Source organism: Lipotes vexillifer, unplaced genomic scaffold (assembly GCF_000442215.2).
Source record: "Lipotes vexillifer unplaced genomic scaffold, Lipotes_vexillifer_v1.1 scaffold395, whole genome shotgun sequence".
NCBI lineage: Eukaryota > Metazoa > Chordata > Mammalia > Artiodactyla > Lipotidae > Lipotes > Lipotes vexillifer.
Genome location: NW_006797390.1, coordinates 5813525 through 5832353, shown reverse-complemented (window position 1 = coordinate 5832353; position 18829 = coordinate 5813525). Strand labels below are relative to the sequence as shown.

At 43.8% G+C, this 18829-nt stretch overlaps 1 protein-coding gene across 1 annotated transcript in view; it reads right to left on the bottom strand.

Moving 5' to 3' along the window:
* The window catches only part of PARP11 (poly(ADP-ribose) polymerase family member 11), a 34119-nt gene extending 15597 nt beyond the window's left edge, over positions 1–18522 (bottom strand). Inside the window, exons 1-2 of the mRNA XM_007469447.1 lie at positions 18386–18522; positions 731–859 (exon numbers count right to left, since the gene is read on the bottom strand). Of these exons, the coding sequence (XP_007469509.1) occupies positions 731–859; positions 18386–18403 (147 nt within the window). The 5' untranslated portion in view covers positions 18404–18522. The remainder of the gene's footprint in view (positions 1–730; positions 860–18385) is intronic.
* Positions 18523–18829: the final 307 nt, after the last annotated feature.

Below are 18829 nucleotides of genomic sequence, written 5' to 3'. Positions count from 1 at the left end.
TCTAGTTCCCAACACACGGGGAGAATCACAGCTAAGACAGCATATGGAAAATAGCTTAAGAATTTCCAGCGAAGAAACTTGGATAACGGGTTATAAGGACTTTTTCCAAAGTATTACAGTGTTTCCAAATTATTGCCAAAATTACACATCTTAAGTGGCTCAAATCAAATCTTCTTTAAGTAGCCTCGTAAGCAAAAAAAAAAAGTCCACAAGCTCTTGAGTATGGGTTTAGGTCTCAGCTTAACCGTTAATGAGCTGTGTGACTCAAGACCAATTAAAGTAACTTTTCCGAGTCGCACTGTCTTCGGCTGTAAGACAGAGTGCTAGCATCTGCTTTCGGGCTGCTGTGAGGCTGGAGGAGAAGATACCTCTACACCCCCTAACCTAACACCAGGAGCACAGAGGCGTTTAAGACCGGCTCGGTCGCTTCCCCTTCCCTTTGTCCACCAAAGCAGGCCTGGCCTTGCTCCCATGTGCCGAGACCACGTACCCCTCAGTCACGCTTGCACTCTGGCCACACAGAAAACACACACCGTTTCTTCTAAGTAAACACTGTGAAAACCTGGGGAAAGGAAAAGGACCAGAAGAATTTCTGATTTTTCTTTTCGTTCCACCCTCTGACTTCCCTGAGGTTTGATTTCTTTCGGGTGCCGCCCGGACTCCCTTTTCACACCGGCACAACGGTGCTCGGTGAGTCTAAACCCCGCCTGCTCCGCCCGAGGGGCGCTACCTGAAACATGTGCCACTTCCCGCACTCTGCCAGGTAAAACCAGCCCCACTGCGTGTCCGACGTGTCCATCTCATCTGTCTCGCTGTTTGCAGTCTTGGATAAGAATTCTTCTGTTCTGTGAAACATCTCCTGAAGTGCCGGGAAGAGGGAGAGGAAGAAATTGTTCTTTTAACAACCAGAGTGCTTTTCACATATCATTTTTCTTCTCACAAAGAGCTGTGCTCCAACAGTGAGGTTGACAAATAGCATTCTATCTTGCATACTAGCTCTGAAGATAAACATTTTAAAATGTAAAATTATCACATCTGCACATCTATCTTGGACATGGGCCTTAACATTCCAGTTTTTTAGCAGCAACTGCTACAGAAATGATTTGGGTGTTTTGGGTTAATTGCTTATAAGAAAAATTCCATAGTGGACTGTTTAGAAAGAAAAAGGAAAGATTCAGTTTGGGATTATGAAATAAACCACAAACTTAATTTTTTGTTTAAACTGTCCACGATCTGATTAAAAAATCTGGTCTTTATTTTAAAAAATGTTGATTACCCTCACACTTAACAAACAAGACAAACAATCGGACACTTAGGTGGATATACCAATGTCCACGCAAACCACTTAAGTAAGCTGTATCAACACCTATGAGCACTCCAGATTCTCAGTTTAATGCCAAGAAATTTCTGACTTATCAAATGTTCACGTATTTGGTCAAAAGGATCCACTATCACAACTAGTTAAGACCAAATACAACTGATTTTTGTTTTAAATATTAATATTTCGGGAATTCCCTGGCGGCCCAGGGGTTAGGACTCAGCGCTTTCACTGCCGGGGCCTGGGTTCAATCCCTCGTTGGGGAACTAAGATCCTGCAAGCCGCTCAGTGTGGCCAAATAAATAAAGTATTCATATTTCATTTAGTGGCACAGAAAGATGTTTATAACATACAGTGTTGAGTACAAAGAATGTTACGATAAACAGAAATAGTATGATCTGATTTTAATAAAAAATACAGCTATATTTACCCATATGAAATACAGATGTGGGTATACGCATATGTACATACACACAGAAAAAGTCTGGATGGATACATAAACATTTATCATAGTTTTTCCTGAATATTAGGATCATAATAATAGTAATCCTTATAGGGCTCTTACTACGTGCCAGGTACTGTCCTCAGTACTGCACAAATAATAAGTCATCTGGGCCTCACAACAACCCTTTAAGATATGTACTATTAATACCTCAAATTTATAAATGAGGAGGTCACACAACAGGGAAGCCAGGATTCAAAGCCAGGCAGTCTGGATCCAGGGTCTGTCCATGTAAGCACCACAGAATACTACCTTATACTTCCTTATCAATGACTTTATAATCTTGCCTATATTATGTACACATTATCTTTGAAAAGTTTTAAACATTCTTGGGTGGAGACTGTGATGCAGAAGAGGTCATCAGAAAAGGAGCAAAGAAGTTAGTCAAAGAAGGTTCAACTTTACCTGGAATGCGGCTTCTGTCCTCATTCTTTAAGGGTTTTTAAATTATTAATTTAAATTTGCACAGCTAACACATGAAAATCTCTCCTTGCAAAAAACCAGAACATATAAGATAAAGCTGAAGACTCTTTCTGACTATCACTTCCATTCCTGGCACCTCTCACCTTCCTTCGCCAGGGTTAATCAATACTGTTTGCTTACTGTGCAACTGTCAGGCTTTGCTCTGTGTGTGTGTGTGTGTGTGTGTGTGTGTGTGTGTGTGTGTGTGTGTGTTTCATCATATACACACATATAAACTTATATGGTTTCTGCTGATTTGTTAAAAATGTGGTTTTTCTATATCTCTGTGTTTTTTTTTTTAACAAAGAATATGTATTATACTTGGGTAATCTGGAAAATATCTGCTTTAAATTTCATTGTTTAAAGTGTACAGGAGTGGTGTAACCTGGGATAAGTTTCCATGGCCTTGCTAAGGCCACAGCTTCCTCCTCACAGAACCTAGATGAAAGGCTCCTTCCTCCCGGGGCTGCTGGGGGAGGTGATGCTCGGTACTGCAGTGAAGCACCAGGCACAGTACCTGAGCTCACGGAATGGGGCTTGTTATTTTCTCATTCACGTTCGGAAACTCTCTCCAAGGGATGCTCTGTGATTATGTTCGGGATTTTTCCTTCATGTTTTAAAGTGGATTGGCCACTAAGAAATGAAAACCAGAACACCCTAGGAACAAGAGCTGCAGATTTGGGGCCCACTATTTACCTTATCTATTTTAACCCAATAAAAAAGGCAATGATTTAAAATTTAAGATCAGTTGTGTAGGTTAACTATTCACAACACCTGCTCTTCCTTCTATTATTTATTGTTCACATAATTTGCTCATTTTACTCTGAGAGACAAAGAAAGCGAGATTGACAAATTTTTTTTTCTTCTGAAAATAACCAGAAAAATTTGGAAGGATGAGATTCAAGGAAATAGTTAAGATAAATATGTGGCTTATGAGTTCCATCTAGGAGAAAAGGGAATGGGAAATAGGAAAGCCCCGTTTACACAGCATACATGCAACATGTGTGTTTTGCTACGTCACACTGTTCCCAAGACCAAGCCGTGAGCCAGGTTACAAGTGGACGTGTTTCACAAAAGTCCTTTCAGAGCTTCCTGTCATAAGCAGCTCTCGCAGGGGGAGATGGGTAGGACAGACTCATCTCATATTCATCCCTACGTGGAGAGGGCAGCACCACAGACAGCCCCCACTGCCCTGAAGCGCTTCAAATTTTATAAAATTCCTTGGCAGTTTACACTAATTTTTTCCTGTACAACCCAAAGCACAGGAGAAGTCATTCTCCAATTAACTTTAGGGAAAAAAACCGAAGCAGAGAAGATACAATTATGTTGTCTAGAATCATGGAGCTGGCAGTTCAAAGAAGATTCTAGAAACACCCGAGGCCTCTGGACCGTCAGCTCTTCCCTAAGTTGTTGGTCCCCTGCCTCATTTTCCTACATGGACAGTTGTTCCTTCTCTCCTCTGGGGCCAAAGCTGAATGTGACTGCTTTGCTTCACAGATGCTACGGCTTTCTTTCCAAAGACTCAGACTCAGCTCCTAAGACTGACTCATGGTTTTCTACAAGTTCATCCTCGAAAGGAATGGCTGTTCTGTATAATTAGGCTCAAAGAGTTAAGTCAAGCTTCAACGAATAACTTTAAAATACTGTAACCAGAGTGATAATGGATCTAGGATAGAATACATTTACAGGCAACAAAAGGAGTGTGCGCCAGGTGTCCACCAGGGAAAAGGCAGTGAATGAATGTCAGTGGAATGAATTAGATCAGCCACAACACCATAATCGGCCTCGCTTTTCCGGTTTTTAATTGGCAGACGATGATACTTCCTGCACTTCAGGCTGAGGACAAAAAGGCTAGTATAAATTGGAAGGGGGTTTTGTAAATTTTCCAGTGCAATGGGTATGCTGGTGGAACCTGTCTACGATGCTAGCTATTCCAACCGGAGTATTTATGGAGCCTGGGAGCAATCAATCTGGATCATCAAATTGAAAGGCCGGGTACAAGATGGGCTTAAAAGCAAAATCCTTGTCTATGGGAGAAAAATAATGCCACCTTCCAGACTGGTTACAACCTTTCTGATGAGCTTATTAAAATAAACAGAATATAATTTATTTTGTTAGGAGAAACATAACACCTCGAGGAAATCATAGTTGTAATGCAAACTTCCTTGTCTCTTACAGGACGAAGGTCCAAAACTGGATACTGAAAGCTTACAAACAGGGTGGAACTTTTGGAATGACAGAGTAAGGAGTGCAGTGGGCCCCTCCCCAGCAAAACTGCATTTTAACTGGTGGGCATTATTTAAAAGAACAACAACATTTAATGTCTCTGGAAATTGTCTTAAGATCATCTAGCAAATAGAGAAATATTTATTCAAGAAAATCTACTAAATCTCCAGAACAGGCAACGGTCTGACATTTGGGGTGAGATCTGATCCACCACTCCCCACCCCACCCGCTCAGTGTTGCAGACGAGAAGACAGGGGCTCCCTTTCCCTCCAGCTCCCAATCTGGGCCTATTTCACCCTGGAAGGGTCAGGCTGCCCACAAGTGCAGAAGGTCTACTCCTGGCAGGCAACACAGAGGACTGATCTCCTTTCCTCTACCCGGTCCCCACTCATTTGGTGGAAGCTCCAGTCCAGGCCCAGCCAGCTGTGAATACTGGGCCCTGATTGCTCCCACCCAGGTACAGGGTGGTTTCTAGGGTAGTGGTTTCATGGCAGGAGGGCTAAGTCAAGTAGACCAGGGGCTGCCACCACCCCTCCCGCCCAGGGTGTCACTCTGGGAAGAGTGGGCTCCCAACTCCAGCTCCAGTGACACAGGGGTTCTACTGCAGGGGGAAAAGCACATCCTAAGGACAAAGAGATCCATGACTCTGCCTGAGGGGACTGAGTCTACGTGTAACCGAGTATAGAGAACCTCACGTCTAAGAGCATTATCGAAAAAAATGGAAATCTCTGATGAAAAACAATTAAGGAGAGGCCCGGAGCTCTGATACAAGCAGAATGGCACAGTAGGCAGAAATTTAATATAGAGAACCAGGGACAGCCAAGAAAGCCCTCCTGGGATTATAGTCAACGGTGGGAGTCGGGAAGGCTGTGCACAAGCTCTAGGCTGTATCTACCCAGGAGCAGTCAGAGCAGGTCATGGGGCAGACAGGACAGCATTCCCAAGGCTGCACACAGATCCATCAACACAGGGGGGTAGCCTCACTGGCACAAGGGGGTTAAACATAACCTCTGACCAAACACTGAGTTGAACTATCCTTTCTCCACTGAGTCTTACTTTTATAGAAAATCAGTTGTCTGTTTGTTTGTGGGTCTATTTCTGGACCCTCTATTCTGTTCTAATAAACATTTTCTCTATCTTGATACCAATACTACACTGTAGTGTTAGCACTCCAAATTTATTCTTCTTTTTCAGAACTGCTTTGGTTAGATCTTTTCAATTTTGATTGGGATTGCATAGTGACCTATCTGGAAGAATTGGCATCTCAACAATATGGAGTATCCCAACCCATGAATGAGGTGCATCTCTTGACTTATTTAGATCTTATTTAACTATTTCAATGTTTTATAGTTTTCAGTGTACAGTCCTGCATGTCACTTATGCAAGATTCACAACTAAGTATTTCATATTTTTGATACTACTGCAAATGGGATTGCATTTTAAATTTCAATTTCTGATTGAATGTTGCTAGTACATAGTGATACACTGATTTTTGGATATGGTTCCTGTATCCAGCAAACTTATTAAACTCACTTATTAGCTCTAGGAGATTTTTTGGACATTCCATCAGATTTTCTATAGGCATTAGATAGATAGATAAGATAGCTTTACTTCTTTCTTCTAGCATATTGATGCCTGTTATTTCTTTTTCATGCCTTACTGCACTGGTTGTAATCACCAGTACAATGCTGAATAAAGAACAGGCATTATTTCCTTGTCCCTGATCTTAGTGAGGAAGCATTTGGCCTTTGACTACTAAGTTTGATATTAGATACAAGTATTTTGCAGATGCCCCTTGTGTCATCAGAGGTCCCCAAGACCACTCTCTAGTTCATAAGAACTCAGAAATTGTTCTACTCATGGTTACAGTTTATTACAGTAAAAGTATACAAAGTGAAATAAACACAGGGGAAAAAGTAGGTGGGATGAAGTCCTGAGGAAACCATGTACAAGCTTCCAAGCGGCCCCTCCCAGTGGAGTCACACAGGACACACTTAATTCTCCCAGCAACCATGTGTGACAACTGCAAAGTATTGCCTATCAGGGGTGTTCACCTGAGCCTCAGTGTCCAGGGTTTTTATTGGGAGTTAGTCATGTAAGCCTATAGCGCCTGTGTGAATGACCTCAGCTGCTGAAGTTCCAGATCTCCAGAGGGAAGGAACTCACCACAAATCACACTGCTAGTATAAACTTTCTGGACAGACTGGTGGAGCATGGCTGAAGTTCTCAGGCATGCAGATACACTCACGAGACAAACCATTCCAGGAGTTCAGTTCTCTGGAGCTAGGCAAAGGACAGTCACGGAAACAGGCCTTTCTTGAGAATGTGCAAGGTTTGAGCAACCCAGGCCTGCTGAGTTAACCTTTTCTGCACACCCCGTATCAGGCTGAACAAGTTGTCTTCCTGTCCAAGGTTGCTGAGGGTCTGTTATCAGGAACAGATACTGGATTTTGTCAAATGTTTTTTCTGCATGCATTGAAATAATCACAGTTTTTCATTTTAGTTTGCTTATACAATGAGTTACACTGATGCTGTTCAAATATTAAACAAACCTTGTATTTGGGGGATAAACATCATTTGATAATGATGCATTAACCTTCTTATATACTGTTAGGTTTGATTTGCAAAAATTTTGTTTAGAATTTTTGCATCTATGTTCATTAGGGATATTGGTCTGTAGTTGTCGTATAATGTCTTTGACTGGTTTTGGAATTAGGGTAATGCCAGTTTCACAGAGTGAGTTGTGAAGAATTACCTTTGTTTCTATATTGTGAAAGTTTGTGCAGAATGGTATTATTTCTTCCTTAAATGTTTGTTAGAATTCACCAGTGAAACCACTGGGCCTAGAGTTTTCTTTGTGGGTAGGCTTTTTCTTTAAATTTAAATTCTTTGGTAGATGTTGGGCCATTCACGTGATTTATTTCTTCTTGAGGGAGCTCTGGTAGTTTGTGTCTTAGAAAATACATCCATTTCATCTCAGCTGTCACACTGACTGACATTAAGTTGTTCATAACATTCCATTATTATCCTTTAACGTTTGCAGACTATGTAGTGATATTATCGCTCTCATTCTCAATGTCGGTAATTTGTATCCCCTCTTTTTCTTTTTCCTTTTGGTTTCCTTTTCTCTGTCGTTTTCATTTTAGTGCTTTGCACTCTAAACTTTATTTCTTTGCTCCTGCTTGAGCTTAACTTGCTCTTCTCTCATTTCTTAAGGAGGAAGCTGTGGTCATTGATTTCTGACATTTCTTTTTTGACGTAAACATCAGTACAGCTATAAATTTCCTTCTAAGAACTGTCGTAGCAGCATACCACAAATTTGATATGCTTTCATATGTTCTATTTTCCCTTTTTATTTCTTTGATCAATGGGTTATTTTAGAGCGTGCTATTTATTTACCAATACTCGAGGATCTTACAGATCTTTCTTTTATTGAATTCTAATTTAATTCCATTTTAATCAGATAGTGTAGTTTATAAGACCTGAATTCTTTTAAATGTATTGGGACTCCTTTTATGGCCCAGAATATGGTCTATCTTGTTAAATGTTCTCTGTGTAGTTGAAGAAAGTGTGTACTCAGCTGTTGCTGGTGTACTGGTCTATAAATATTAATTAGGCCAAGTTGGTTGATGATGTTCAAGTCTTCTACATCCTTGCTTATTTCTACCAATTCTATCAATTATTCAGAGAGGGGTATTAAAACCTCCAACTATAATGGGATTTGCCTACTTCTCTTTACAGCTCTACTAGTTTTGTTTCATGTATCTTGACACTCTATTATTAGGTGTATAAATGTTTAGGATTGTTACTGATTGACGGACCTCTTTATCATTAGGAAATGACATTCTTTATCACTAATATCTCTAAAACCTACTTTAATATTAACATAACACACAAGCTTTCTCTCTAGTGTTAGCACTGTATATCTCTTTCTATTTATTCTACTTGTGTCTTTTTAAAAATAATTTATTATTTATTTATTTTTGGCTGCGTTGGGTCTTCACTGTCCCACGCAGGCTTTTCTCTAGTTGTGGGGAGCAGAGGCTACTCTTCATTGCGGTGCACGGGCTTCTCATTGCAGTGGCTTCTCTTGTTGCGGAGCATGGGCTCGAGGCACGCGGGCTTCAGTAGTTGAGGCACGCGGGCTCAGTAGTTGTGGCTCGCGGGCTGTAGAGAGCAGGCTCAGTAGTTGCGGCGCACGGGCTTCGTTCCTCCGCGGCATGTGGCATCTTCCCGGACCAGTGCTCGAACCTGTGTCCCCTGCATTGGCAGGTGGATTCTTAACCACTGCGCCACCAGGGAAGTCCCCCTACTTGTGTCTTTGCATTCAATGCCTGTTTCTTGTAGACAACTTACAGTTGGGTCCTGCTTTCTAATCCAATCTGACAATCTGCCTTCTAATTGGGGTGTTCAGAGCATTTATTGTGGAATGATTATTGATATGCTTAGGTTCAAGTTTATCATCTTGCTCTGTCCCATCTGTTCTTTGTTTCCCTTATCATATACCTTCTTTTCAGGATTCCACTTTATCTCCTTTGGTGGCTTATAACTCTTTGTGTGTCTACACACAGTGTTTATTTCTTCACTTTCCATGCATGCCAAAACCCACTCTAATTTAGTTTTCTAGCTTCTGGGCTAATATCTCCCACCACCATCTGCCTCTCTCTCTCTCTCTCTCTCTCTCTCTCTCTCTCTCACACACACACACACACACACACACACACACACACACACACACACAAGGAGGCACTTGCTAGGATCTCCAATGAGCTTCAAGTTACCAAATCCTATGCACTTTTATCAGACCTTGTCTTATTTGACCTCTCAGTAACATTTCACAGTTTACCCACTGTCCTGCATTACTTTTTTCTTGGTTTCCATTAAATCACTCTCTCCAGATCATCTGAGATTTCTGGCCACAAACTCTCAATCCTCTGCAACTTTACTTTGGTTCAGCCTATAACCTGTAGGTTACCGGGGCTCAGTCTTAGCCCTTTTTTGTCTTTCTCAGCATCTTTAAAACATGGTCCTCAAGAATTAGGAGGTAGTTCAAAGGCATTTTTCACAGAAAAAAAGTAATGAAAGAAATTTGATCACATACAGTTTGCAAAGCTGAAATATAAGATTAATTACAATTTTCACAAAAATCCTTTTATTTTCATAGCATCTCAATATGTTCAGTCTGTTACTCAGTTCATGTCAGCTAGTGTTCAGCAAATACAATGGTGTAAAACCAAATAAATTTTCACATAATCTTCTAACAGAGCCCCAAGTCAACTTGCTTTGTTGATAAGGACAGAGAAGGGACCAAGACTAAAGGGGCATCACCCAGCTAAAACTGGTAAAAATCTGAATATTGCTGAGAGGCTGTCAATCCAAATTTAATGCCCAATTTAATTGTTGTAACAAAAAAAATAAACAAACTACTGACAAAATTTCTTTATTAAATGACTCTGTTGGAAGTCACATCTTATCAACGGCACATGACATAGAAAAGCAGTTATTATCACTTGAGTGTTTCAACATGTTTAGTTTTAAAACTGAACAAACTACCTGAGCAAAAATACAAATCCGTTCTTGCAGTACAGGTAGTACGTAACGGGGTAGAAATACTCGACAATTTTTTGTTCTGCTTGTGGGTGGAAGCTCACGGTACAAGGGAAGTCAGTTTTCATTCAGGCGATGGTATTTCTGTGAGGTGTGATACGGGCTGAAAAAAGGTGCAATCCATTCAAAACTGACAGAGCATGAGCTGCACGAATAGCAAGGAAAGGTGCGGCTGGGTTCCTAAAAGATGTTTTAAACATCTGGGACAGTCAGAAGGCACCAATGTGCCTCCTGATTGTAACCGAGTGTGGAAGGAAACAGTGAAAACTGAATACCAGCAAATCTTGACAACTCAGAGTATGTGCTCTCAGACGCTGAGGAAAGCAACGGCAGTGTGTTGTGCAAGATGACTCTTCCCACCTAAGTTTACTAGCTGTCAAGGACAGAAGTGCTGACAAGAGTTTCTGAAAGGAGGGATGAGATAAAAATGTTTCTTCATGATGCTAATAATACCAATGGTCATTCTTGATTTCCAGAGGCCTACTGAAGTAGATGCTGAAACATAGTCAGCAACATAAATAACTGGAACCTACTATTTCAAGGCCAAAATACCCCAAATTTTAATGCTGAGAGTAAGATACCAGATTTCTCAAAGTCAGCAAACTATGCTGCAAGTGGCTCAATTGCTAGGCCGTGATTTCTTCCCAGAATCTGATGGTTTTCTTTACTCTTCAGAGAGTGAGACTGACTTTACTATTGTGGCTGTATAAAGAACAGAGCCAACGTTACAAGAAAACATGAACAGATATTTTCCGGAGACTGAAGTAGGTCCAGAATCCCTTCACTCCCTGCTTCCAAACACGCCGGCCGGTTGAAACATCCACCCCTACAGTTATTTAATATTATAAGTGTATCAATTTGGCAACTGACAGAGCTCTAGGAATAGTCTTCAGGGACTAGGTATAGTCCCAGAATTCCCATAACTTCTCAGTCTGTGTTTTATCTTGGTATTCCAAAACATCTAACAGGGCCAGCAAACACTAGTTGCAAATCTTGACAATCTATAATTACAGCATGGGATTTCCTATTTTAATAGAAATATAGGGTAAAAAATTCAAGTGTCTGGGTCTAACCCACATCTCAAGCTACCCATCAAGTTAGATACTCTGTAAGAGGCTGCAAAAATGTCATCTTTTTAACAATAAAAACATTATTCATTTTTAAAACACGTAATATAAAATTAAAATGAACAACAAAATATTGTTTAAAATTGGTGATCTGCGTAAGTGCTGAAAATTGAGAAACACTGTCCTAGGGATCTCACTTGCTCCCAAGATTTTAAGCGCCTTCTGTCTATATAGGCTGAGGCCATAAACAGCCATTTGTAGCCCCGCCTTCTCCTCTGAGCTCCACTCACTTATCCAACTGCCCCTTTGACTCTTTACTTGAATGCCTCACAGGCACATTAAACCTATCACAGGCCCCAAGCCAAACTCCCGGTCCCTCCACATCGTCCCCTTTCCCAGTCTCCCCGCCTCAGTGAAAGTGGTCCTTCTTCCCGGCTGCCCCGGCCAGGAACCCAGCCTCCATCACTCGAAGTGCAGCCTGGGTTGACCCACTCCTGTCTCTCTCCCGCTTAGTCCAAGTCCCCTTCACCCTCACCCTGGACTACACTGTAGGTTTCTAAGTGTCTTTGAACAGACCTTCTGATGCTCTCTGTGTACGTTTTTTTTGTTTTGTTTTTCTGCATCTTTATTGGAGTATAGTCGCTTTACAATGGTGTGTTAGTTTCTGCTTTATAACAAAGGGAATCAGTTATACGTACACATATGTTCCCACATCTCCTCCCTCCTGCATCTCCCTCCCTCTCTGTGTAAGTTTTTAATTGCTGCTGGAACAAATTACCACTAACTTAGTGGCTTAAAGGAACACAATTTCTTATCTTACAGTTCTGCTGAAGTCTGACGTGGGACTCACTGGACTAAAATCAACTAGTGATTCCTGTCTGGAGGCTGTCGGCGGGGGGCTGGGTGGGGGCGTGGGCAGGAATCTATTTCCTTGGCTTTTCCTGCTTCTAGAAGCTTATCACATTCCTTGCTTCGTGGTCCCCTTCATCTCCAAAGCCAGCAACCTTGTATATCTTTGGTTTTTTTAATTCATTTTTATTGGATTAGAGTTGCTTTACAATGTTGTGTTAGTTTCTACTGTACAGCAAAGTGAATCAGTTATATGAGCATATATATGTAGATCCCCTCTTTTTTGTATTTCCTTCCCATTTAGGTCACCACAGAGCACCGAGTAGAGTTCCCTGTGCAATACAGTAGGCTCTCATTAGTTATCTATTTTATACATGGCATCAACAGTGTGTATATGTCAACCCAACCCCCCAATCCCGCCTCCCTGCCCTTGGTATCTTTGATTATCCTCACATCCTCACATCGACTCACTTCTGTCTGCATTTTCCATGGATACTTTTAAGGACCCAGCCTGGATAATCCAAGATAATTTCCCTGTCAGTAGTCGGCTGATCAGCAATCTTAACTCCCCTTTGCTCTGGGACTGAACACATTCCCAGTTCCTGGTGACGCAGACACGGTTATGGGTGGCAAGCCATCATCTGCCTCGTACACTCTCTAGTAAATAACTCGTGTTCCACACAGCAGCCAGAATGATCTTTTTCAAAACGCACGTATGTTCACGTCACTTCCTGTGTAAAACACTTCGACGGCTCCCACTCCTCCAAGGACAAATTTCAAATCCTAAACATGTGCCACAAAGCCACACATGGCTTGTTCCTACCTACCTGCTGGCCCTAACTCCTGGTTCACTGCATTCCAGTGCAGTGGCTTCTCTCACAAGCTCCTTTCTGCCCCGGGGCCTTTGCTCAGGTTGTCTCGTTTGTCTGAACAGCCCTCCTCCCCTCCCACCCAGCCTCTCCGTGGCTAACTCTTGCTCAATCCTTCAGATCGCTGTAGAATTAACTTTCACTGGGTGGCCTGACCTGATCTCCAAGTCCAACACTAGCTCCTCCAATTACACGTCATCGTACTTTTTCTTTCAGAGCTTCTACTACAACTGGAGCTCAATGTTACTGTGTAATTATCCGCTTAATGTCGCCACCCTGCACAGACTGCAAATCGGTGTGGGCTGAGCCTGTTCTGTTCTGCTCACCACTGTAAACCCTGGGATTTAGAGCTGACTGGCTTATAGTAGGTGCTAAATAAATACATGAGTATTGTATTGCCCTGAGACATTATTTCCAAAGCAGGTCTAACTTTTAGAGGGGGAGCTGCATGAGCCAAAGACCTCGGCACCCTGCTTGAGCACAAGGCCAGGCGGGTCACAATGGGCAAACTGCCTCACCCCATCCCTCAGGCCTCGACCACAAACACGTGCCTCCAGCCTGCTTCCCAAACTCTGTTTTGTCCCCTGATACCAGAAACTATTAGACTCATCCCTTAGCCTGTGTGGCATCTGCCGCGCCAACCCCGGGGAGAGGCCCCAGTGCTTCTCTCCGGCTCGTGGGCTGCGTCACTAGCAAAGGCCCAGGCACGCAGAAGCTGGCGTCACAGAAACATCAAGGTTTCCTGCAGTTCGAGAACACTTCCTTTAGCTCTGAGTCCCTGTGACTCTCCCACAGGGTCTTTTCTACTCACTTTAAAGCCTAGATCCTAAGTTGGATTGGGAAGAGTACCTGTGCTGGAGCCAGAAAGTTCTGGGTTTAGAACCTGGCTGTCCTCATTCAGAAAGTGCACCCAACTTTGAGCCTTAGTCTCATCACTAAAAAAGAGAACAATCATTTATAAATCCCCACCTCAGAGGTACTGGATGACCCCATACTCTATTTAGACTGCCCCCAGCCACCAAACACTGGCACGTCACACTCCTCTGTCAGCTCAGCTCAACCCACTGCTAGAACAATTACAAAGAATGCCAAGAAGATAAAGCTGTCAGTTATGAACCTGTGAGTGTACGCTGACCCTAAGAACACATCTTCATAGACAGTACATTCTCCAGAACTTTCACTGCCAGGAACACATCCTACCTCTGTCCCCCTCCAGCCCAAAGGTACGTCTATCGAATACGCTGCCTCCTCAGCCAGGATGTCCCACAGATGCCAGCTGCTGTCTTCGCAGCGCCCCACCCTCATCCTCTCGCGATGTCCTCACCGAGACGACCAGAGGACTTGCGCTTTGTCCACGTCACTCCTCCATCCAAGCTGTAGCGGCCATTCTCTCTCTCACTTCCGTGGCCTTTGGCCATACTGCTTCCTCTGCCCTTCCCACAAGACCACTTCTGGGACTTGGACACCTAGCTCAAGTGTAACTTGCTTCAACAAACCTTCCCAGGCCCCCAGAGGCCCTCTGGTAACACTGTCTCCACTCAAACTGTATCTCCAGGCCCTGGAGGGCAGGCTCTGACTTGGTCCAGGTTTGCCCTGCCCCTCCCTAGTGCCTGGAATGGTGTTTTCCAGACAATAGATGTTTATTCAGTGTTTGTTGACTGACTGCATGAAATAATGACTCAGTGATTGAGGGAGCTGGATTCAGACATACTGACTTTGAACTCCCGGAGGGACAACCAGTAGAGCTGTCCATCACCCAGTTCAGAAAGGGGGTCAGGACTAAAGACGTCCATTTGGCAGGTAGAGTCACTAAAGAGATATCTGAAGCCTTGGGGCTCACCAAAAAAAGGATGTGCCGAGAGAAGAAAAAGGCTAAGGTGGAACATTTCAGGGGCAGAAGAAGGCAGTGCAGCTCACCCAAGATTATGATTCGAGGATGAATCATAGAAAGGAGAAGAAATCCAAAGGAATACAGTCCCAGGAAATCAAAGAGAGTTTTGAGAAACACCTCCAGTGGCATTACTGTTGCAAAATGACAGAAGAGAGTGAGGTGTGCAGGTGGCCGCTGTGCGTGGTGATTCGGAAACTCTCGGTGACCCCCTAGCAAGTCAAGTGCTGGGGCAGAGGCGGGGCTGGGGGGGCTGAGGTCTGAGTACGAAGGACAAGAAGTATAAGACTATTCTCTCAAGAGGCTGGACAGAGGAAGGAGAGAATCATAGTGCGAAGCGAGCGTGGAAGCAGCTGTGAATATAAAATAACAGAGAAAAGTGAGGCTCAGCGGGTAAAGCGCTGGACCCATTTACAAACGTTATCACTGCCCGGACCGAGCGGCAGGGTGGTGGCAGAGAGGACATGGGTGCTAAACGACTCTGTGGCTCACCCAACCTGCGAGATCTTGGGGAAGTCACTTCCTTCTCCCTTAGCTAACTCATTAGATTGTTCTAATCATATGAATTAATAAACGAAAAGGAATTTTGAAGAGTTTATCACTCTTTACAAAGTAAGGTCCTATCACTGCAACAGATGATTTGTTATCGTAACAGATGTTTGTCATTTTTCACTTTCTGTCGTCAGAGAGAAACTGAAACTCCCTCCTATGTAATGCTGATACTGACTCCGTTTCCTGCAAAGAGGGGGAAGACAGCAGCAAAGAGACAGAAAAAGGCAGGGCAAAGTCAGGGTACACAGAGTCAAGGCAGTGACGGCATCCCCTCCAACTCCTTCCTACAGATCTGCCATTTCCCTACACTGGGGGACATCAGTCCAGGGCCACCCCCGCCCCCCCAGGTGGGTGGAGAACTGCCAGGATCTCACACCAGAACTGAGTGCCTGATGCCCTGTCAACCTGCTTCTACCTCGGCAGGGACCTCAAGGGGCGTGGTTGGTGAAAGGCTTGAACAGAATCATCACTGACCTCATGACTGTCTTGAAAAATAAAATAAAATGGTGTACTGAGATAAAGTTTATTTATAGCTCCTTGGTTATCTTGTTTTGGGTTCCCCCGCCCAAGAAAATGTTCCAAGTTCAATGGTGATTTTCCATATACTCAAACCATGTCATGGAGACTTTCCACGTAGAAGGGGTGACTGCTTCTGAGCATTATCATGGCCAGAGTCAGTGCAGTATTTCCTCAAAACACTTGCGAGCGGAATACAGTATCACACTGAAGGCGTATTTGCAAGAGGAGATAAATTTGCAGATCACAGGTGGCATATCAAAGTCATGGAAGCTACTAAAAAAATACAGGGAGAAACTAGCAGAAGTCTTCAGTTAAAGCAGTTCTCCATGGACTTCCTCCACAAAGCAGAATTTAATGCATCATTCAATGGAAAGAAATGGTAAACAGTAATTTAAATTGGTGGGTACAGATGACAAAAGTCATCTGTATTTATCTTTAGGATATCTTTAGGATGCACTGTGGGTTTTTTTTTTCATCTTTCCAATTGTGTTTGGCTTAGAGAAACATTAAAATTAATTTTCATCCCACAAGCACAGCTGGACAGACTATTCAGATGCCTCTTCTATTCAAAGAAACTAACAAATTACAAGAGGAAATCCATATGCAGAACGTTCACTGTACTTTTACAAAATGAAACTGTCCTTATTGACAACATTCATACGCTCAGAGGAAGAAAAACAGTACCGGTAAGAAAACACAGGGGCATTAAGATCTATCAGAGCAGCGTGATAAGGGTCAAAAGAAGAATGTGGGCTTGTAGGTGGAAGGTTCGCCACTATTAACAAAAGTCAGTCTGCTCTACTGAAATCAAGCAAAATCATTAGGGAGATTTCAGAGAAAACCAAGCCTTCCTTCCAAAGAAGTGAGATAATGCTGTAACAAAGCAAATATATGAGATACTCATTAATGCCTTTATAATCCTCACAAACACATGAGTGACCCAGTAGCCAGTTCTGATGTATATGTGATGGAGGAGGGAGAATGAACAATGGGAGCAAAGGACTCTTTCTAGTACTGATGCAACCACTTTGTTAATTCAATGGATATTTACTGAGTGCCTACTATATGTCAGGCTCTGTGCCCTAGTCTGAGGATACCGCAGTAAACAAAACAGACAAAAGTCTCTGCCCATATGGAGCTTCTAACATGATGAAGGATTTAAGACATGTGACTTTGTACTTGGATGACTAAAGGGTATGTTATGGAGAAGCCAGGAAGGAGAAGGCTTGCCAAGAAAAACTGAATACAACACAAACACACATATAATAGAAAATGAAACTTATTGATGACAGATAGTGAAACTGAATACATAAGCAGAGAGCACATTCTCACAATTTGAAATTATTTTTGCTAAAATCGAAACCCAGCAATTACTTTCCTCTGATGTGGCCTTAAAGGATTGTATGTTTGAACCAAAAAAAAAAAGGGGGGGGGGTCTTAGATAATGATCATCGCTATTCGATGGCCTGGGATGTAACCATGATACGCAACCAAAAAAATCCAGACCAACAGACTAGTTTCTACCGGGTAAAAACATAAAAACAGAAGCAAATTTACTGACAAACTCTCTAACTTATCTGGAAATATATGCCAGGAATGGAAAAGAAAAGAAGTAATGATTACAGCAAAGGAGTTACTGCAAATATGGAAACAGGGTTATTAAACTAAATTTAGGAAGTTATCTCAGTACGTGGGGTAGTTGCACATATTTAGGCCAACAATTTGCTGATACGTGATTCTGCCATTTTTCCAGTCAACTCAAAGGCGTAAATAGTGTCTATTTGCCGTGTAACTAGGCGACTTCAATTCTAACAGATTAATGGAATACTCTTGGCAAGCGGATTCCACTCTTTGAAGGCGGCATATTAAATAAATAAATGTACAAAAGCAAGGTAAAACAAAAATGCATGCAGACACAATGCAAATACCGGAGGGAGACACAAGACTTGTAGTGGAAAAGCTCCAGGTCATCAGTTTCTGTCCACTGGGGAAAAAAAATCTAAGAACCTCACCATCTAGAGGCTTAGAACACACGCTCGACCACCCCAGTTTTCCATGGCTGTCCACCAGGAAGGGAAAAGGAGCCCCGGCGGTTCCCCTTAGGCCCATTTCAGGACCCGGAGGGCAAGTCCCCTCGCTTTGGACGGGGATGGGGGTGGGGCTGGCAGGTACACCTGAGCCTAAGTCAGTCACAGGTCTGAAGCCCAGGAACTCCAGCCAGAGAGCAAAACGCCAAGTTTACAAAGACGGTGAAGGGACGGGGGCGGAGAAACCACAGCGAGTCCAATCAGTGGGACGGGACAGCCGCACGGCGCTGGGGACCCACCGAGCCGTCTCCACTGCTCGCAAGGGGGCTGCCCGAGACGCCGGGGCCGGGGCCTTCGGGTCCCCAGAACTCATCAGCTGGTCGGCGCGGCCTGGGGGGTGGGGAGTGGGGGTGGGGGCGGGCGTAGTTCCCGGGAACCCCTCCCGCCCTCTCCCATCAACCCCGCCCATCGGTCCGCCCCGTCCCGCCCGGCTACTCACCGGATTCGCTTCCCACATAACGGTGGCGAAATCGAGCGGAGAGAGCCTGGCGGAAGGGGCTGGCCACGGGGACGGGGTGCTGGGTTTTTCCCGAGGGCCCAGGGAGCGAAAGGACGGAGAGGCAACCTCCACGCAAGCCTCCCCGTCATAAGCCGGCGTCTTCGAACCCCCTCGAACCTCCCGACTTCCGGCCGAAGCCGGCCAACCAGCGCCAGCCCCGCCCCGCCCCCGGAAGATCGCCCCCGCCCCTGCCTCTCCCTTCCGGCCTCGGCGCGGAGTGGGCGGGGCCTGCGAGGGTCTGGGTCGTAATGCGGTTGTTAAAGGGCTACCAGTCCAGCCACCCTCCAGGGCTGCATCCCTTCAACAAAGTCCCCTCCAAGTGATCCTCAAGCCTCGATATTTATTGATGACCTCCGATATTTATTGATCCCCGTAGAGGGAGTG